Source organism: Centropristis striata, chromosome 15, assembly GCF_030273125.1.
Source record: "Centropristis striata isolate RG_2023a ecotype Rhode Island chromosome 15, C.striata_1.0, whole genome shotgun sequence".
Lineage (NCBI taxonomy): Eukaryota > Metazoa > Chordata > Actinopteri > Perciformes > Serranidae > Centropristis > Centropristis striata.
In genome coordinates, this window is record NC_081531.1 from 22,818,540 (window position 1) to 22,841,768 (window position 23,229).

Below are 23,229 nucleotides of genomic sequence, written 5' to 3' on the forward strand. Positions count from 1 at the left end.
CCTGGATGACCTGCTCGTTTTTGCTCCATCAGAGGAGGAAGCCCTAAGTCGGCTGGAGACTGTCTTCTCCCGTCTCAGAGCCAACAACCTGAAGCTATCTCAAAAGAAGTGCCACTTCCTTCGCAGGTCTGTGGAGGAGCCATGTGGTGGACAGCCATGGGGTTTCAGTCGACAGGGAGAAAGTGGAGGTCATCTCGGCTTTCAGGAAGGAAGACCTAATGGACGTTGACGGCTGCACTCCATCTCAGCGAAAGGTCAAGTCTTTCCTTGGGATGGAACTGTACTACCAGCATTTAATTCCTGGCTGCTCTTCTATAGCAAAGCCTCTTTACGCTCTGACTGCGGAGTATTAAAGGAGCCTCTGGTCGGCGGAGAGCCGGTACCTTCCGGAAACTGACTCCTCAGGATTGGACTCCTGCCTGCGATGATGCATTTGAGCTTTTGAAGTGTGCTCTCCTCAACAGTGTAGTGCTGGCACACCCAGACTTTGATAGGCCTTTCATCCTCTCCACCGATGCCTCCCTTGATGGTCTGGGTGCTGTCCTGTCCCAGGTGCCTGCTGATGAGGAAATAGCAAGGCCCATCGCATTTGCAAGCAAGTCTCTCAGTCGCCAACTCAACTATCCTGCTCACAGACTTGAGTTCTTGGCCCTCAAGTGGGCGGTCTGTGATAAGTTCAGCCATTGGCTCAAGGGCCACAGATTCACAGTTTGGTCGGACAACAATCCTCTCACATATATCCTGACCAAGCCCAAGCTCGATGCCTGTGAGCAGCGGTGGGTCTCAAAGCTGGCTCCATATTCCTTTGAGATCAAACATATCATATGTTATGACATGTTATGACAAACATATCATATAACCCGGCAGGTTGAACGTGGTTGCGGATGCTCTCAGCAGGGAACCATTTGTGAAGCCTCTGGGGCAGCGGTTGCTGCATGAGCCTTACTCTAAGCTGCTGGACCAGGTCTGTAATGTCAGTGATGGATGTGTGCAGGACTCCTTCCACCTCACTTGCCAGCCTCAGGCACTGGCCAGGATGCATTGCCATCTTTGTCTCTTGCAGACCTGCAGTCTCACCAACAACAAGACCCAGTCATCTCAAGGGCTGCTCACTATGTGGACAGGAAACGTAGGCCCTCCAGGTGTGAACGCTGCAATGAAAGTCATCAAACTCTGAGAGTCCTTAAGCAGTGGGATAAACTGACACTCATGAACGGCATCCTCTATTATCCTGACGAAGCAGAAAAGATTCCAGTTCATTGTACCCGAGAACCTGAAGGAAGAGGCATTATCTGGTGTTCATGACAATGCTGGTCATCAGGGTCAGCCCCGCACGCTTTCCCTGGCTCGCCAGCGGTTCTTCTGGTGTGATATGGAAGGAGATGTTCGTGATCATGTGAGGAACTGTCACAGATGTATTCTTAGCAAGACCCCTGAGCCTTCGGCAAGAGCCCCAATGGAGAGCATTAAGACATCTGCCCCTCTGGAGCTTGTGAGTGTTGACTTTTGGTCTGCTGAAGACAGTAACAACAAGTCTTTGGATGTTCTCGTCGTCACTGATCACTTCACTAAGCTGGCACATGCTTTTCCCTGTCAGGATCAGACTGCCAAGAGAGTGGCTAAGAAACTGTGGGAAAACTTTTTCTGTGTTTATGGCTTCCCTCAGCGCCTCCATTCCGACCAAGGAGCCACATTTGAAAGTGAGCTGGTTGCTGAGCTGCTGGAGTTGTCGGGGGTCAACAAGTCCCATACCTCACCTTACCATCCAATGGGTAATGGTGGCACAGAAAGGTTTAATCGCACCCTGGGTAACATGTTGAGATCTCTGCCCCCACGTTCAAAACAGAAATGGCCGCAAATGATCCAGACTATGACCTTTGTTTACAACTGTACCGTTGAGACCACTGGGTTTGCGCCTTTCTATTTGATGTTTGGGAGGGTCCCCAGGCTACCGGTTGATCTTCTCTTTAAGAATGTGCTGCATGATGGGACTGTCTGTGACTATAATGCTTATGTGACCTCCCTTTTGGACGACCTGCACTGTGCCATGGCACTGGCTCAGAAGAACTGCACCGCTGAGCAGAAACATCAGTGTGACCAGTACAACAAACAGGTCAAAGGTCAACCTCTGTCTCTTGGTGACAAGGTGCTATTGGCAAACAAAGGTGTCAAGGGGAAGCATAAGCTTTCTGACAAGTGGATGCCTGTTGTTTACACAGTGGTAGCCTCAAAACCTGCCTTGCACATCTACAGGATCAGGGATCGCGAAGGAAGGGAGCGTGTTGTCCATCGGAACCTGCTTCAGGTTAGCTTCCTGCCCCTGGATGAGGCTTTGGACGATGAAACTGCCCATGTGTCCATACCGACAAAAGCGTCTGCTAAATGACATGTAATGTAATGTAATACCTGCTGCTAGCTTGGCCAATGCTCCTGTCACAACTGAATGGCATGATACTGAGGCATCTGTGTCGGAGACTGCGCCTGAAACACCTGAGCCGTCCCTTGCTGGTTCCCTCTCGAGCGCTGCTGACTGTGATGATAGCCGCACTGCCTCATGGGTCTGTGAGCAGTCCTCCATTAATCGGTCAGCTGGTTCAGAGTGTCCCCTGTCTCCCTCTATGGTGGTTTCCCCTGCTTCTGATGGTCCTGCCACCCCCGCAGATTCCTTTTAAATTTCTCACATCTCGCACTCAGAGCACTCAAAGGGCTGTGGGAATCTAAGTCTGTTAGGGCAGATTTCCAAGGTTTGAAAAATAAAACTTTGTCATAGAGCTAAACCAAATGTATCACCGGAAAGGTCTTGGCCTGGAGAGTAACATATATCAATTTCAAGGTTCTATAATATTCTTGCTTTGAGATATTGACCTTTGAACCTTAACCCTGGGGCATATTTAAATGATTATAACTAAGAGACAAAAAGGCTTACAGACATGAGACCTACTGTTATAGAAAGGTGTTGACATGGACTATAATTTGAGCATAGTCACTAAGGGGTGGGAGTGGGGGGGCTTTAGGATATGCAGAAAAAATAAAAAATCCCCCATTGAACAAGACAATATTTAAATTCTGATGCCAAAAATGTGATTGACATCCCCTCAAACCCCTGGAAAGCCACTAATTAAGTATTGCCACCTTCCAATTTTAGGGGAAACCCTGTTTTATAAAAAAAAAACTACAACTCCCTATACCTTTCTTCAGTACTTATGTCGACATTAGAAAAAATGTTTTGTAGTTCTTCCGTATTAGGGTTGTGAAAACCTATTTCTACCCAATATATCGAATATCACACACTGTCTAATAAATAATTATACTGCATGTATATTATCTATGTTAAAAAAAGACAACAATGTTTGTTTAATGAAGATATTTTAACTAAAACAGGATAGCAGAGTCCGGGCCATTTACAGTGAAGCGCGATTCAATGACATCGGACCACATCCGGTAGGATCGGACCACATCCGGTAGGATCGCTCAGCACATACGGTAGATTACAAAATAAAACAGATTTCAAAATAAAACACAGCAGATCGTCTTTTTCTGGCGAGATCTTTGCCACAAAGTGATTATGTACATTCACTGAGTGAATATTAATAAAATAAAACATATATTTCTCACTAGAAATGTAATCAAAATCCTTTTTTATGCAGAAACAAAGTCAAAATATTGATTTTTTTTTTCACTATAAATGAGAGAAATGTCCGCCAGCGGAGTGCCATAGCAACTGTTGTTGAGGATTGTGGGTAATGTAGGCCTTTCCGCTATCCAAAACAAACAAATAAAAGTTTATTTCTCAGAATCGAAGGAGAAAAAAATGATACTGAGAGCCACAACATGAAGCTATTTTATTGTTGAATTATCAGTGAGACTTTGATGTGTTTGTGTTGAGAAATGTTGACGATGTCATTAAAAGAAATCCTTAAAATAGTGAGAAAAATACTTCCATGCACAGGGTCCTCGGTTCTCCAATCAGATTGTCGCTCGCAGCGTCATGTAGGGCCGTGGTCGGGATATCATTGGAGTGAATAGACGGCTGTAGCCTCTGCTCTAAGCGTTTCTCAGCGCCGCGAGCGGGTTTATATTGGAGTCAATTGAGAACCCAGAGCGTTTCACACAGACGTGGAAGGGTACCCTTTGCGTCAGTATGATACGTCTAGGGGTGTGACAAATCGTCGGTATATTACGCTTTGGGAATGAGAACGGGTGCGAGGAACATAACTCTGGGAGTTGAAAAGATAGTGATAGTGCAGCTCTGTACTGTAAATAATTATCCTGATCTGTACAATGTCATCTACGCATGTTTGGTGTGAAGCCCAGGGTATGTCTGTATTGCTCTGACTATTTTTGTCTTGTATATTGATGGAATGTCTGACTGTCTCTCCGTGTGTGTGTCTCTCTGTAGGTCTGGGTGATGGATGGGGTCAGTCATCAAGGTTCAGTCCTCTGGACAGCATGGCTAAAGAACTGGGTTCCCATCTCTTACAAGTCAGTACAGGGAGCAACACACCAAGTTATAGCACTGCTGTACTGTATGTTCTGCCATACTTTACTGTTGTAGTAACACTATTAAATTTTGCTTTGGCTAGGCCATATTAGGGCTGGGCAATATGGACCAAAAGTCATATCCCGATATATTTAGATTGTATTTAGGCTGAACATCTATATACGATATATTTCCCAATATTTTTTTCGCGAAATGAGAGCAAATGTTCAGTCAAAGTCAATATGACATGTCACAAGTAGTTTTATTGAAACTTTTATTTAAGTGAACATAAATACTGGAGAAAAACAGGAGTACCTTATTTTTTTAAATAAAAGCTCCAAAAAGTGCATACATTTATTTAAATGAATTAAAAAATGTATTTAATAAAAATAGCCTCTATATCTTTTTCCGAAATAAATATGAGAAAAGAATAACTAACATTACAAAAGAATTAAAAAATGACAAACACTAGTATTTATATATTTATAAAGCAGCTTGCCTGGATCAAGGATCATATTGCAAATTTGAACTATATTGATATATGCAATATGGTCTAATTCCATCTCACATTTAAAAAGATATTGATAGGGGCGTCCCGGTGGCTCACACTGGTAGAGCACGTACCATTAAGGCTGAGTCCTTCCTGCGGCGGACCCGGGTTCGAATCCGGCCTGAAGTCCCTTTGCCGCATGTCCTCCTCTCTGTCTCCCCCTTTCTATCTTTCGCTATCTAATAAAGCAAAAATGCCAAAAATAAAAAATAAAAAATAAAAAATATATATATATATATTGATATATTTTTTATATCGATATATCGCCCAGCCTTATGCCATATCAGGGTGGGGGTGAGAAAATAGCAGAAAATGACCCACAAGCTAATTCTGGCTTCACACCAAAATATTAAGGCCTCAGTAATATTTGAAATATGCAGCACATCAGAGATAAATTATTTAAATACATGTAAATTATATTTAATTCATTTATTTTTTTTATATATTATATATTTAATATATAATTATATATTTTTTTCATGATTCAGTGGTTTAAAAATATTTAGCAGCTGCATTATAACAGCTGCTGCTGTTACAAATTCTCCATTAATGGAATCAGGACACTGGGTCCTGCTCATCAAACCGCTTTACAAAGACCGAACCAACGACTGTGCATACATGTCATATGACGTTTATCATCAAGTGTTTGCAGTGGAAAAGAAAGATGCTTGATGATTTCCTATTTATTTGAATATTGGTCTATTGTGGGTAATTATATAGGTCACAATATACGCTGTCAGCTGTCATGCTGTTGTTGCATTGTGAAGGACACAGCTCTGTGAGTTGAGCTTATATGTTCTCACGTGTGCTGGTTTGGTTTGGTGACAGAGGAGGTGCAGTGGTGTGCTGCATGTTTTGCTTGTCTTTACAACCACTAGACCAGCTAAGACAGAATTTAAATAATCGTTTTTATTTATAGCAGTGTGGTTGTATTTAATAGAGATGTTCTGATACCATTTTTTCCCTCTCGATACCAATTCCGATACTTGTGCTGTGAGTATCGGCTGATACAGAGTACCGATCCGATACCAGTATGTTATAAAAAAAATATCATACTACACCTGCATGACTGTGATATGATTATCATTGTGGTACGGCCTGGCTCAGGTTAAACCATTTGTAAAACATAAATAATACAGCAGATTCAAGCCATTTATTTTTAAATAAAACAGTATACAAAACAGTAGTGCAACAGCAACTTAAATAAATAAATCTGGGGGTCCGGAGGCATACTCGCCCAGAGAACATTTTTGCCCTGAAAGCCTAAATTTGGTGCCTCTCGCACATTCTAATGCCACTCTTCCATCTTAATCATTACATATTTTAGAGAATTATTGTAAAGGAGAATAAAGGTTCTTCTATATTTTATTTAAGGCATCTTATTTTGACAGTCTTATTGTAAATTCTGTGGTGACTTGGAACAGCGTTGAAAATTCTGACAGTTGTGTCGCACCATTAGCAATTCAATTTTAAAAAATTCCTCCTCGTCCCTCTAAAACAGCAGGCTGCAGGTTGCAGCACAGCACCACTGTTTTAAAAGCTAATTTAATGAATTACGTGGTATTGGATCGGTGCCTGGACTCCAGTACTCGCCGATACCAATGCCAGCATTTTCGGCAGTATCAGAGCAATTTCCGATACTGGTATCGGAATCGGAACAACTGTAGTATTTAACTGGTTGTTTTGTGGAACACTGACATTCCAAGTTAAACACTCTATTACACACAGAGAAGTCATGACATTGGATCTTCAGTGTGTCAACAAAGGTCAAATTTGAAAGCTTTTAAAAAGACATAGTCTGCTGTTAGCCGGATATTTGAGCTGTTGTAATAATTTAGAAACTCTTCAGGCAGGACAGTAAAAACCTTTCCTCTCAGGAAAACTTTAGCCGGGATTACCAAACTATTATTGCATTATGCAGGGGGGCCCTGTGTAAAACACCACCCTATGATACCTAATGTTTGCTCAGTGCAGCCCAGGTGCACCAGTGTGAGGGGCTATATGTAGGTCTGTCACCATAATTACTATAATATTGCGTTATGGTTCGATATATTAAAATGGACTCAATAGTTTTTCTCTTGACTCAATATATTGTTGTTTGCATGTGTGACGTTTTGTGCTTTTTTTGTGTTGTGTTTAAAGTAATGCTTCAAATGTTTGACAGGCAGTATGATTTGCTGGGGAAAAAAACAATTCCCAAGCAGCCATTCCAGCCATTCCAGCGTCATTTTATTAATAAAATAATATAATACATAATAATTAACTCATTGCAATGTTTTGTCAACAGAACCTGAAATTCTATTTTATTTGTTTTGGTTGTAGTTTTTTTATTCATCATTTATTTTTCTAGGATATTTTAATATTTCTTTTCCACATTTCAGTTCCAATGTATGTAATATTCTCGAGATTTAAAAATTCATTGCTGTCGAAAAGGATGTACTTATTACGCTCTAATACGATACTATCCTTTATCCTGATAGTTTCTGGGAAAATATATCATCCTAAAAAATATGTTATCGTGACAGGCCTAGCTGTATGGGCCATAATTCATTCTTCCCTCTCACATATACAAAAAGTACCTCTCACATTCACAAAAATGTTTGTATGTGAGAGGTAAAATTGTGAATGTGAGAGGTATTTTCTGTGTATGTGAAGGAATAATTTATTATGATCCATACGACCCCACATACACTCTCTTTTATATTCTCACCACTCTACTCACTGCTGCTGTTTCTGTTTTAGCTAAAACTGCTGCCATCACTTCACTGTTACTGACAGTGGTAGCTTTGTTCCTGTTCTAGCTATAGCCTGTAACCTAATTTAAATATGTATTAAATTACTAACCATCTTACTCATGCTGATAGCTACAACCACTGTTAAAACTCTGGGTTAAATTATTATTACCATACATCAGCTCTTCCACTGATACCATTTTCACATTAATATTAATAATTTCATCAGTATTAACCACAGTTACTTAGTTTCACTCAACACCTGCACAACCCATCAAAATTTGAAATGATTCAAGGAGCCTGTAAATGTGACAGTAATATAAAGGTATGCATACTAAATAAAAATGCTGAATGTCATCATGATGAGTATTTGAGTTGACTACATCAAAATTCATTCGTAGAACTTCAGCAGGTATCTTTGTGTAAAATATCCATATATAAATAAAGTTTACTTCTTCAAAATGAATTAATATTTGACTCACAGATTACATGGTTTTAACATCTGTAATAATAAGTGTACAATAAGTGTAAAATCAGTCAGTACAACACATATTTTAAGTAAATCATAAGCAAATTTGCAGTTATATCCTACAAATGTTTTCAATTATATTTACTCAGTTTGTTTAGTGATTTCTACTCACGTTTTCCATATGGTAAACATAATATTTCAGTTACATTTACTCAATTTATGTGGTAATCAAGCCAAGTCAATTCATTCAGACGTACTTGAAAATATTACTTAAATTTACTCATTACTCATGTTTTGTTTAACCGATTTGAGAGCTTTCAAATCAACTCAATGTTTTAAGTGTAAAAATGTTGCACTGATTGAATTAAGTAATATGCAGTATTAATTTTTTGAGAGTACTTCTCTGAGTACATTTTTTTGTAATGATCTTCTTTTGATAACTAATGTTAAATATATTTTTTCACTTCTATTCACTCAGCCTCACCTTCATTTTTTGTTTTTCTTTGTGAACCTCTGCTTTACAGCATCAGTCATAGTTATTGAAAAACTTGTAGGAAAGAGACATTCATGAAACAGGCACCTACAAGGAAAACGTTTAGTCAGATGTTGGCCAGAATTTACAAGCCGACATGACTTATGGTTGAGTTCTGTAAGTTATTACTCAGTACTTTTGCTTTTAAATAAATGTAGGTCCTTACCGTGGTTGTAGGTGTCAAGCACCAGAGGCCTGGTGAAAAATGTGCAGCTGCTGTGAGGTATAATATGTGGTCTAGTTAAGGTGGAATGTGGCAGGATAAGAGTTTTAAATTCTGCTTAGCCTCCAAATTCCTCTGTCCAAAAATGGTCAGTACAGAGCCCGGCATGTATTGGCCCTAACTTAATAAAAACTTAAATAACATTAAAATGCTGTTTTACATAATAGTGATATATATTTACAAATAATTAATCATTGCATTCTTTTTGTGCATGATGTGACGAGCAAAATATTTTTTTGTTGTAATGTTATGCCATTTTATATAATATATCAGACATTTAAAAATTACGAACATACAGTATCTGCAAAATGTACACCGATAATGACATATAGTTGATTAAGTCCTGCTCATCATTTATGTTACATACATATAATAGATTAGGCACCTTAGGGACCAAACGTGTACATTCAGCTAATTTTATGTGTTTGATCCTCAATATATCGGTCAGTTTAATGGCAAATTATATAAAACTTGGCCAGGATTTGTTTTTTATTATTATAAATTCCAAAATTCCTCTTTTGCAAGGTGTATAGAATAGGAGATACACATAACACTCACACTTTGACCCTTAAGGCCTGTTTTGGTCCCATTGACTCCCATTATAAACAGAACATTTTTGATACACTGTAATCCTGACATAATAAAATGCTTTTCCCATGAATAGCTAATAAATCTAAGCCTCTCCCTTCAAAATACATTGAAAATAGGTTTTAGGTCTGATGACCCCCCTCCAACCACCAGCGGCAGCAGAGCTAAATCAGCCTGCTTCTCTTACCTTGCAAAATGCATGGCATTGAAAAGGTTAGCACCATAAAAATGTTCTTGGTTTGTTGGGATTGATATAAAGGAGTTATCAATTATTGACCTAGTCAAGGCTGCAAAAACCTTATTTTTGTAAATATTGCATATTTTGTGTTTTTGCCCTTGAAAAAATCAGGGGTATTTATGACAAAAATGGCATTCAAACATAAAATATTAAAATTAAAATAAAAAAAATGTTTATCTATGTTAGGTCTGAAGCTGCTTAAAGGTTTGATGCGGTGAAAGTGAAAAAAAAAATTAATGTATCACATTTTTATGACACTTGAATGAGAGGGAGCGTTTCGGGACCTTAAGGTGTAAAGTGTAAGGTCATTTTAAAGAGGCCTCGAGGGTTAAACGGGATTTCCTCCATGTGTTTTTTCACCATTCATCAAAACCAGAAAGTAGAGAGTGTTCACTGCAGGTAAGAGCAAACAAGCTCTTCTTGCTGCAGGTTGCACTCAGAGCATTCATTCACTGACAGAGAGTGGAAAGAAAAAGTGGGAGAAAATGCAAATGGGTTGCTGATTATTAATTACAGAAAGTTTGCACTGGGGATCATGTGTTTGTATGTATAACAAATAATATTTATGTAGAAAGACACATTTCTTAATAATAAAAAAAAATAAAGGAGCTTAATAAAAGTTAGTCAAGGGGTGAATAATGAAAATGTCTACACTAAGAACGGCTGCATAAGAACAATTTTTTTTACCTCTTTTCATGAAATGATTGTGAAAATGTCATTTATTCTTGACAGAAAAAAGTGGATATCTTCTCAAAACTTTATTTATCAATCTTTTCCAAACATATCACAATGGAAATTAAACCAAAATTAATAGAGGATTGTGTCTGAAAACAAAATTATTCCAACTTTAGGCTGTTAAAATTGTAAATATTACTTATTTGTGTTTAACACTAACTTATTTGTCACCACTCAGACTCTGGATGGATTTGTGTTTGTTGTTGCCTCTGACGGCAAAATTATGTACATCTCTGAAACAGCCTCAGTCCACCTCGGCCTGTCCCAGGTAAACCCTCTTCCTTCACTCAGATATAGCATCAGAAATAATGTATAAGAGCTTGGAATGTGAACTAATGCACACACACACACACACACACACACACACACACACACACACACACACACTCACATTCTTGTACTTCTATCTTTGTGAGGGCCCTCATTGTAATAGTAAATTTCCTTGCAAGGTTAAAAGTTTTAATTTTATTGTGAATTTTTGTTTTCAAATTCAGTTAGTTTTAATGAGTTTTTAGAGTGGGTTTGCTAGTTTTAGTTTAGTATTTATTTATTTTTTAAATGATTAGTTTTAGTTTAGTTTTAGTTTTTTGTAATGGGGTATTTGTTGGGTGGGAGATTAAAAAAGGTCACAGTAAATTTTGCCTTTATTTCCTTTGTCTTATGGATCTTCAAAAAGTTGACAAAGATGAAAACGATGGACATTTTCACTATAATTTTTATTAGTTTTAGTTAGTTTTGTCACCACACAATACAGTTTCAGTTCATTTTAAACTCTCATTTTTGAGAGGACCGGCCAAAATGTCCTCACTTTGCAAAAATGTCCCCACTCTGTTGGTTAAAAACGTCTTCCGGTCCTCACTATGTAGGAAGTACAAGAACACACACACACACACACACACATTTGTGATGTGCCAGAAACTGACCAGTCATTCATGTCTGCATGGATTCAATATTTGTTCTAACTTTTGTTTTGACTAAGTTGTGATGTAGCTAATCACTTTACAGCTCAGCACACTTACGAGCATGTGCTGGATGTGTTTGTTCTGCAGGTGGAGCTAACAGGAAACAGTATATTTGAGTACATCCACCCATCAGACCATGATGAGATGACAGCAGTTCTGGGTCTTTGTCAGCCCCCACACCATCACTTCTCTCCAGGTACTTCAAGATCCTCAATCCCTCTGAAATCTTGGGCTATTATGTCCGTTAAAAAATCTTCACCATGTCATGTTGGTATCAGTTTTTTCAGCGCAACCTCACCTATATGGCCTGAAAATTATTTTTTAACTTTGACGTACTTGATAAAAATGTTGAACACAAAAGAAACAAAGAAAAACATCAAATCTGATCTTGAAAATTATGTTTCACACACAGAAATGTACATGTTACAAATGTGGACACAGGCTGCAAATATAACATATAACAGGTAAAATGAGGATAATCTCTAGTTGTACATTTTTATACTTAATTTAGTTGACATTATCTCTGATTTTACTTGGCCCAATATCATGAAAAAAAATCTGGTATGGAGTTTCAAGCCAGAACTTTAAAGGGAAGCTGATTCATTTTTATGTCTTCATGTCATGAAGAAGTAATGTGCAGGTGCTTTCATGGACTCCAGAGGGTTAAATGTATCTGAATGGTATTATTTAAACTTTTATATGTGTACTTGTTTTCTTGATAAACTCACATTTCCAGACAACTTTTTTTCTTACATCCTCTGTGTTATTTTCACAGTTTTGCCTAAGCTATCGCTAATGAAAATATGTGCTTCTCTGGAGAGATATTATAATGTCTCAATGAAGCTTTTTGTTCTGTGTGTTGCTGCACATACACATTTTGTTGGTCAGCTGCCTCAACTCACTTCTATGGAACAATATGAATATAATAAGCAGTAATAAGTAGGCTGTTCACTGTAAAAAAAATATCTGTAGATTTTACGGTGAAAAACTGCTTAAACATTACAGTAAAAGACTGAAATGATAAATGGGTTAATTCAGTTTCAGTAACGATGAAACACTGTAAATGTTTATATCAGCCAAAACAGTATTTTGCAAAAATACCTTTTCCAACAGTTAAATGTACTAAACACCATAACTCTATCAAAATATACTGTAATATTTAATGGTAAAATCTTTAATTTATGCAGCATTTTTTAAAGTAATTTCTTGTCAATGATATGGCAGAACAGCGTTTCTTTTGATGGATTTTTGCGGTAAAATATGGAATAAAATGGCAATCTTAACTGTGAAATCAATAGTGCTGATATCATTTTACCTCAATATTAGAAAAAGTTGCACCTTATTTATTATGGTAAAGTTCTGGCAACCACAGCTGCCAGGTTTTTACCGTAAAAACAACAGGTTGTTGTTAAAATTCTTAATTTTATTTGATGCTATCTGTTTTTGTTTTACAAAAACAGATAGCATCAAATAAAAGCAGATACACAGCTTTCCTAAAACTGGATTGTAACAACCAAAATCATTTCAGATGAAGGTCCCTGAGGCAAAGTCTTTTTACATGGGGGTCCATGTAAAAAGACGGAAAAGTTTGAGAACAAGTGACCACATACACTGTAAAAAAAAAACTGTTGTTTTTACGGTAAAAAACGGCAGCTGTGGTTGCCAGAACTTTACCATAATAAATACGATAGGACTTTTTTTAATATTACGGTAAAAAGATATTGGCACTGTTGATTTCATATTTAAGATTTTATTCCATTTACTGTATAAATAAAAAAATTTTCCATCAAAAGAAATGCTGTTCTGCTATATAAATGACGCATACATTTTTTGCCATTAAATATTACAGTATATTTTTGTTTAGTACATTTAACAGTGATAAAAAAGTATTTTTTACAAAATAATTGCAAAAATGACAGTGGTGGCTACAATAAATACGTATTACAGTGCATTTTACGGTGGAGTAATGGATTTTTCAAAAAACAAAATTGTTAAAAATACTGTTTTGGCTGATACATTTACAATGTTTCATTGTTACTGAAACTGAATTAACCCATTTATCATTTTACGGTCTTTTACTGTCATGATTTTTCACCGTAAATTCTACATTTTTTACAGCGTACTGTGCTGAAGGTGTTGGTTAAACAGCGAGCATTTTTAGCTACTAACGTAGGTTAGGCTTGTAATGGCAACAGGGTGAGCAGAGGTGTCTCAGTCTGTCCCTCTTACTACACAATCTGCTGCTCGGTAAGGTGCACATTTGATGAGACTGTAAAAGCCTGTAAAAGCAAAATCTTAGACATTTTTTGGAGTAAAAGGTGTTACTGGTCACCATATCACTGGGACATTGTAATGTAAAAATGTCATAAAAACATGTGAGTAATGGCTCTGTAATTTATGTTTGTGTGACAGAGTATGAAATAGAGCGCTCCTTCTTCTTGAGGATGAAGTGTGTTCTTGCTAAACGAAATGCAGGACTTACATGTGGGGGATATAAGGTAGGTGCAGCCACTGGATTATCAATTACTCCATCACACACATAATGATTGATGGTTCATTTATGGTAACTCGGGGGTCTGGAAGTTATTTTTATTTTATTATTAAAGTGAAACATGAATAAATAGTCTAGCTGGCTACAAATTTGGGAAATTCTGGAAAATTCAGTTGCCATTGAGAAAACTAGAGTTGCTGTCAGATCTTTGTCTAACCACCTCAGTCTTTAAAAATGTAACACCTGTCCCACGTAGCTAAGGAATCTGCTGGGTGCGTTTTCTAAAATTCAATGGCGTACTTAAGCATGTTTAGGTACATTTCAAAACTTTTAAATTACTGTCAGTACCTCCAAATAAATGTAGAAAGTCGAAGTTATTCACTCTTTTTAAGATTTTCCAATCCCTGCCGTTTAAGTAACACAGCCTCTTAGACAATTATGTAAACTTGACTTTTATACATTGGAAATATGACACAAACAAGTTTACTTCAAAATAAATTGAAACAAGTTTAAAAACGAGAGTTAAAAAAAAAAAAAAAAACATAACTAACTGAAACTGTATTGTGTGGTTACAAAACTAACTAAATGTAAATGTCCTTCGTTTTCATCTTTGTCAACTTTTTTCATACGTAGACTTTTTTGGTTGATATGAAATCTATTTCATCTATCTGGTTTTAGGACTTAATAACCTTATTGGGGATGAGATGGATCAGACAAAGGAAAGAAAGGAAACATGAACTTATTGAGTCTCGCACCCAACAAATACCCCATGACAAAAAAAATAAAACTAATAAAAACTAAACTAAAACTAAGCATTTTCAGAAAATAAAAACTAATTAAAACTAGCAAACTCACTCTAAAAACAAATTAAAACTAAATTAATTTGAAAACAAAAAATTTAAAAAAAATTTAAAATTAAAACTAATGATGAATCCAAAACTATTATAACCTTGGCACATTCACACACGGAGATTACCGAGCTGCCCAGCCAGCTTCAAAACAATTTCAGCATAATAGAGAAACGTGCCTAAATGTCTGTATCAGTCCCACCCCCACGTGATTGCTCCATATGCGTGTGCGCGGCGAACTAAATACTATCAACCTGTACAGGCTGGTTAGATCCAAATACACTACAATTAAAGTTGTTTTAATCACACTAAACTGTGACTGTGTAATATATGTGGAATATCTTCCTGTCGCCAAACGCATGCAGCTTTGAAAATTAGAGCGCAGTGTGTTAACAGAATCGAACAGAGTTTACAAGAAGACTTAGATAAAATATACAAGAACCCTTATTCTCTTTCAAAATAACTCTTAAAATATGCAATCATTAAGATCACTGTATATAATGGAATAGTGGCATTAGAATGTGAGAGAGGACACCAAATTTATGCTTTTATGGAGGGGAAAAAAATGACGGGGGGCATGCCCCCGAACCCCCCTATCCAGATATTTTATCCACACTGGCTGGCTGCTCCATGTTCTAGTGGAAAGAATGTTGACAGCAATTAAAAATGACACAGTAGGATAAAAAAGATTCTATAATACGGTATCTCCCAACCCTGAAAGATGTTATGTGAGGCGTTTGCTCTCATTTAGCTCTCAAAGTGTACGAGATTGATGCATTTTACTTATAAATGTAAAAGGAAAAATATTTAGTAACAGCCAAAAAATAACAATTTCTTTTAAATCCCTTTGAAATTGTGAGTGTGTCTTACACTTCAAAATCACAATTTCTTATAATCTTTAACATGTAAAGACTTAGGGGAAAACCTTTGATTGGCCCACACTCACACTTACTCTGCATTAAAACCATGAAAAAATACTGTTGTAGGCCTGAGTCGAAGCTTGGGCGTTGAGGCCCAAAACTGCAACTGCAATAATCAGTACTCAGGAATCGAGGGATATTCAGTGGCGGCAAAGCACAGGAGCTGAAGAAACTTCAGGAACTATCAACCTGGCCATTATATATTATATCTAGACATTTAACATGGTTTTCTTGATAATAACCAAAATCTTTATCAAGAAAACCATGAAAATGTCTAGATATCAAGTCTTAAATTAAACTCTTACAAGCTATTTTTGTTGTTATTATTATATTTGTCCAAACAAATGTACCTTTAGGTGTACCAGGCATTACAATGGACAAGAAATTGAAGAAAATGGTCTAATAATTTTTTCCATGACTGTATTTGACATTCTAAAATTGTTTTAAAGTTTTAGTAACTAAAATGCATGTGAAAGTTTATGGCCCAGCGCCTTAAACTCTAAATATTAAAAATAAACTAAAACTAAGTCGAGTTTTGAGTTGCTACATTCTGACAATCATATTAAGAAATGCTCATTATGATCTATAAGTGATGTTGGTAGGCTAATTTAGACCCTATTAGGCTATTTTATTTTCATTGTAAGGCTGAAAATAAGGTTTGTTGCTCCATTATGCTTTTTTTCCTCTTTTTTTGGCCAACAGTGGCTCTTTTGTTTGGAAAGGTTGCTGACCCCTGCTCTATGTAGTTCCCAGTGTTAGCAGTCATGTTTGAATGGTCTCTGTGTTGGATTCTAACAGAAATTGTCTTCAAAATCGATGTAGACATAGAAGATATGCGCAATGTATAGGCATCTGCTTGAATATGCTACAGAGAGGAAAAAAACCTTCATCCACAAAACATTGGATCTTAAGCATAGACATTTTGTGTCGGAAGGCTGGAAAGTGACGTTCAAATGAAAAAGTTCTTAACTGAGATTGTGTTCTTGGTGAGATACTATGGCAAGTTTTACTACTAGCAAGTTGTCTAGGGACAAGAGTTGGGTGCAGTGGCGGTTCTACACAGGGGCCTCCAGGGGCCCCTGCCCCTGTAAAGAAGCCCTTGGCCCCTGCTGTGGCCCCTGTGTCAAATTAATAATAAATTATCAATTTATAACGATGAACGACGGAACAATTCTTACCTATTTTTTGTTCAAACAGTATCTCATTGTACACAAAAGGAACCCATAATGTGTACATTGTATAATAGTTTAATTGTGCAATAAAAGCTAAATATAAAGATTATTCTCACTGTACTGCACTTTCAAAATTAAAAAAAAAAGTAATTGTGCACAAAAATGAGAAATGTCATTGTCATAAAAAAATAATTGTTAATGTTGGTATGTCTCATTGCTTCAATCAATAGTTCTTCCAAATATGAGTCTTTTAGCTAAAATAAAGGTTTTGAATGCTTAAATATCATTTTTGACGATTTTCAATGTGCCCCTCTGATTAAACACTGGCCCCTCCTTGGCCCCCACAGTACAATTGGTCTAGAACCGCCACTGGTTGGGTGATTCTCATGAACATGGTACACAAATCCAAGAGCACTGAATACATATTTTCTTTGACCCTTTATAACATATACAATCTAAAGTCACTTTTTAATATGAACGTATAATCTATAGGTATTTGGACATTTTTAGAGACACTGTGAGCAGCAAAATTCATTACCGTAACACATTTTTATTCAGAATCATTCAGATTTTGTTATTTAAACATTGTTAAAAACCATTATGTTTGATTATATTCTGTTAAATTCTACATTTTTAAACAAATGTATATTTATTTTTATGAAGTTCATTAAATATTTATTGTATATAAGTGTGGGGAAACCATGACATTTTTATCTGGATGCATTACAGTAATGAATTTGTGAATCAAAAATATATTTAAAAATATAGAAAATATTATTTTAAGACAAAACAATGAATTGTGCCTCATTATGGCTATATTGTTCATTAATGTGAAAATATAAGTGAAATATATTTAGTTTAATAAAGTATGTCCTTATATCACCCAGTTCCCTTTCAACTTTTTTCTGTGACATTTGAATGTGTTAACATGCAATTACATTGGTGTGATTCTGTGGTTTCCCAGGTCATCCACTGCAGTGGCTACCTGAAAGTGCGTCAGTACATGATGGACATTGCACTGTATGAATCCAGCTATCAGACTGTGGGTTTGGTGGCAGTTGGCCACTCCCTGCCCCCCAGCGGTATCACCGAGATCAAACTCCACAGCAACATGTTCATGTTCCGCGCCAGCCTGGACTTAAAACTCATTTTCTTGGACACAAGGTAGGAGAGACACTTGAGCTAGATGGTGGACAGAAAGATAAAAGTCATGATATCTTGAAATATATATATGTTTTAATTACAATACACCCTTTCTACAACACATACAAAGGATAACATGTTATAATCAGAGGTGTCAAGTAACGAATTAACAAAATTTTGGGTATCTATATTTTACTGGAGTAATTATTTTTCAGCTGACCTTTTCTGACTCCTCCTCTCCTCCTCCAACCTGACCTCAGCAACCCCGGTACCTGGGAAGTAAATTAAGAGAACTGAAAATGTCACAAGCAGCATGAAATAGCATCACACGTCACATTCACAGATAACCCCACTCGTGACTCAAAAGTCCAGAATTCATGGGGGCACGCCACCCAATTAATGCGCGCAGGACCATCGCCGAATAGACAGGGCAACTTCCGCATCAAATCAGCCAACTCACAACAACAAGACTCATAAAAATGAGACAGCAGTTTGTCCAATTTACACAGGGATCCAGAATTCTTTAAATGACCACACTGGAAAACAGCATCTCCCACACAGTCACTATCCAAAACAACCCACTTCCGAAACAGAAATCTGTTGTGCGAAATGTAGCCACTGGCTGCACTCTTTATCTTATCAGCAGACAAAACACGACTAAATAATTCCTTTCGGGAAGAATCACAGATTTGCTCCTCCAACAACTCTGACAGAGGAAAATCAGACAAGGACGGCGATTCAAAATCCACGTCACCAAGCTTCCTATCAGATAACCCAGGCTCAGCCTTACTCATCAAGCTTGTAACCACACATGCTGAAAAAAACTCCGGTACCTCACTGGAGCTCCCATCAACAGGTGAGGGAGGAGCATCAGGCCAGATGCAGCCGCCAGTGTGGTATATTGATGAGTTGATGAGAAGAAGCGATCACCGCCGACACGTCTTCACTTGTAGTTAAAAATAATTTATTACAAGAAGAAAGACAATGTACAAAAAAGCCAAATCTGACAACACCTCTAGAGCCGATGTGAGATGTGTGTCTCTTGGCTCAAAATCCCAACCTTATATATGTTTCTTTATCAAATTTTTACCACGTTTCCAAACTGAAAGAATTTGAGAGTTCATCAAAATCACATCTATCAGTATGCATTGGAACCAATGTTTAATCAACAATGGTCATCTGTCACACTGAGTGGGCATTGATCTGTTTATCCTGTCCCGGTGGTGTAGTGGTTAGCGATCTCGCCTCACAGCTAGAGGGTCGCCGGTTCGCCTCCCGCATGCAGCTCTTCTGTGTGGAGTTTGCATGTTCTCCCCGTGTCAGCGTGGGTTCTCACCGGGTTCTCCGGCTTCCCCCCACATCCACTTCCCACTGTCTCTATGTGTTAGCCCTGTCCAGGGTGTACCCCGCCCTAATAAGCGGTTAATGGTAATGAATAAATGAATACACTACACCAGCCAAACCATAGCAACATTATAGCAATTATTCTCCATATGTTTAGACCGCAACACAGGACACTCAGACTTCCAATGGCCCTGCTAGTTACAGTTCCGTGAGTGAGTCTCAGATCTAAACAGGCGCCACCACAGCAGCAGAGACAATCTTCCTTTCGCTAATATAAATTGCAATTGGACCAGGCAACATGTTCTTAAACTGCTCCAAAATGACTAGTTCACACAAATCCTCAAAAGCAGCAATATCAGGTGCAGCTAACCAACGTCTAAAATGGGTAGTTAAATCGCAAACAAATTCAACACAAGTTTGGCCACTTTGCCTTTCCCAACCCCGGAAACGGAAACGTTGGTGATACGCCTCAGGCACAAGCTCATAGGCCTTCAGCACGGCAGATTTTATTTTAGAATAGCTACCGTGCTCAAAGACGAATATGCCCCCTGCTCCTTACCTGTAAGGACGCACTGGTGCAGCAGAGCACAATCTGCATCAGACCAGCCCCTCCCCGAGGAAACATGCTCAAACAGCACAAGAAACGAGTCAGGATCCTTCTCATTAAATGGTGGCACCAGCTGCAAATTGTTTACTTGCCATCGTTACCAGCAGACAACCACTCACGCTCCCGCTGGCGGATCATCTCCAGCTCAATTTCTTTTTTAGCTTCCAATTCACACTTCTATCTCTCATGCTGAAACTGCAGCAAAAGAAGCTCTTTTTGCTTTTCAAAAGTCAGCCCCTGAGTCTGAAAAGGCAAGTTTACGACAGGTGGAGAGGCTGGCACCGAACCAGATATAAGGATTCCCAGTTCAACAAGTTTTAATTTCAAAGCCGTTTTAATATCTTCCTTACGTCTTCTATCAACCATGGCCACCGAATAATGCTCAGCCAGTTTCAGCAACTGTTCTTTAGTGCAGTTCTCTAAGGCCTCCTCTGACGGAGCAGCTATAAACGCCTCAATACAACCAGTTTACCAATAGGACCAGACAAACAAAACACCCTTATGCCCGAACAGGACCAGCCAGACAGCAAAGTATCCCAATGCATACTAAGAGGATCCCGGTTTGGAGTTTCCCCGTTTTCTAAACTTGTTTTCATTATGGATTTTCATTGTTCAAAAAAAACACACAAAAACCCCTATCCAGATAAATCGCTCCATCCAGATAGAGTGAATGTGATTTTGGTTGGATAAGAAGTACTAATATACCATTCGGACACAATATTGGTTTGTACGCCATCCATCGTACCTTCACATGACACACATCACACTCCAGCAGGGAAAGCAGACTATAGCCACTGTAGTCTAGCACCAAGATGTCCATGGCAGAGATCAAGGTTATAATAGTTTTGGATTTTTCATTAGTTTTAGTTTTAATTTCGTTGTGAATTTTTGTTTTCTAATTCAGTTAGTTTTAATTAGTTTTTTAATTTTTGGAAAATGCTTTGTTTTAGTTTAGTTTTTATTAGTTTTAGTGTTAGTTTTAGTTTTTTGTAATGGGGTATTTGTTGGTTGCGAGATTCAATAAAGTCACAATAAATGTTTCCTTTATTTCCTTATCCATCTCAGCCCCAATAAATTTATTAAGTCATAAAACCAGATAGATGAAATAGGTTTCATATTAACCAAAAAAGTTTATGTATGAAAGAAGTTGACAAAGACAAAGGACATTTTCACTATAATTTTAGTTCGTTTTAGTTAGTTTTGTAACCACACAATACAATTTTAGTTAGCTATCATTTTTTTAAAAACTCTCGTTTTTAATTAATATTTCAGATAACGAAAATGTTTTTTCAATTCTAGTTTTCGTTAGTTTTTATTAACTATAATAACCATGGCAGAGACGAGGCTCTCAAGTGTCACGTATTGAGCTAGACAGTCACTCCTTTCGGTCTTTTGTCACACACTCCCAACACACATTGTATTTCTCACAGATGAAATGTATTATGTGACATCCACCAAATTACACTGTTATTTATGCAGTGGAACATGTAGCAAGATGCTATGAGCATTGTATAACTCAACAGGAGCTTGACATGCCCCGGTCAATAAGATCAACTAGCCATCAGCCAATCAACTTACAATCTAACAATTCCAACTTTTTGCACCATTACATCTTACCTTCGGCTCCATGAAACACATGTCAATGCTCAAGTAGTACACATAAATGGTTCTTTAATGTATTTGAATTGTACTAAAATATGTTCATTTTAAATGGGCATAAATGGAGCTGAAACAGGTGCATCCCAAATATTTCAACATTCATTCATTCATCCATTCATTCATTCATTCATTACCCTTAACCGCTTATCCGCACTCAGGTCACAGGACCATCACAGAGCTGACACATAGAGACAGACAATCACGCTCTCATTCACTCATACGGGCAATGTAGAGTCACCAATTAAACCTAAGTGCATGTTTTTGGACTGTGGGAGGAAGCTGGAGAACCTGGTGAGAACCCACACTGACATGGAAACTCCACACAGAAGAGCCGCAGGCGGGAGGCGAACCGGCGACCCTCTTGCATTAACATTTTAATATAGTATAGCTTTTTTGGGGAGGTGGGGTAGTGCACTATAGGCCCCTGTGGCCCCAAGGATTTTGTCCTTAATGGCATTTTCCCCCCTAACATTACTTTTACTTTGATACTTTAAATAGTTTTGAAACCAGTACTTTTACACTTTTACTTGAGCAAAAAGCCTGAGTTGATACTTCAACCTCCATACAAGTCTTTTTAAACCCTAGTATCTATACTTCTACTTGAGTAATGAATGTGAATACATTTGACACCTCTGGTTATAATGATATAGAAACATGTAAACAATATGAAATAGTTTGCTGTTTCAAAATATACTGCTGCTATTATTTTATGATTATGATGTGCTTGAGCACACTGATGTGCAAATCAACCCCTGACTGTTAGCTTGTGCTCTCTCTCCTGTGTGCTGGAGCCAGGGTGGCAGAGCTGACAGGCTATGAGCCTCAGGACCTGATAGAGAAGACTCTCTACCACCACGTCCACGCCTGTGATGTTTTCCATCTACGCTATGCTCACCATTTATGTGAGTCCTCGAAATCCTTAGTCAAACTTGGGTGGGCGAGGATGAGTAGAATTTAAGTGAAAATTATCAACAATGATGAATAAATGATGCAATGGCTCAGAAAAACAATGAGCTTAAACCTCATAAGTGAAGATAAAATGTTTAGTTTACTCAAATCAAAAACTGGCAAAACCAGCAAGACAATCAGATTAGGAAAACCTTTCCAAATAAGGGGTTAAGCAGAGAATTATCTGCATCAGACAGGCAGAATCAGGTAGGCAAAGAAGCTAGAATATACTGTATAATTTGGTTTACAGGGATTGTCAGGCTCTCACAGGAGAGTTAATAAAGCAGGGAAACAGAGCAGGCAATAGGAAGAATGAAGCAAACTCAGGTGGTTCCTCAAGGAGCAAGTAGGCAGAGGTGGATGGAAGCAGAAGTTCAATTTCTTGCACTCCACTCTCCGTAAGTCTTGCATGTATAACCAGACGTTCTGTTCTGGGATGTAGCAGGAAGCAGGAATGCAGCATTGATAGAGGTCAGATATGTGAAGAAGAGTGGAACAGGCTTGCATCCAGGTGCAGCAATGGCAACAAAGGAAAGCTTGAAGTGTTGGCTACACTGTAAAAAATGTTGGTAGATTTTATGGTAAAAA

The 23,229-nt window shown here is 37.8% G+C and overlaps 1 protein-coding gene across 1 annotated transcript in view; it reads left to right on the forward strand.

Moving 5' to 3' along the window:
• Positions 1 to 23,229, forward strand: part of sim2 (SIM bHLH transcription factor 2) — a 62,386-nt gene that overhangs the window by 33,390 nt on the left and 5,767 nt on the right. Inside the window, exons 2-7 of the mRNA XM_059350956.1 lie at positions 4,400 to 4,482; positions 10,726 to 10,815; positions 11,597 to 11,705; positions 13,922 to 14,007; positions 17,905 to 18,104; positions 22,489 to 22,595. Coding sequence (XP_059206939.1) covers positions 4,400 to 4,482; positions 10,726 to 10,815; positions 11,597 to 11,705; positions 13,922 to 14,007; positions 17,905 to 18,104; positions 22,489 to 22,595 — 675 coding nt within the window. The remainder of the gene's footprint in view (positions 1 to 4,399; positions 4,483 to 10,725; positions 10,816 to 11,596; positions 11,706 to 13,921; positions 14,008 to 17,904; positions 18,105 to 22,488; positions 22,596 to 23,229) is intronic.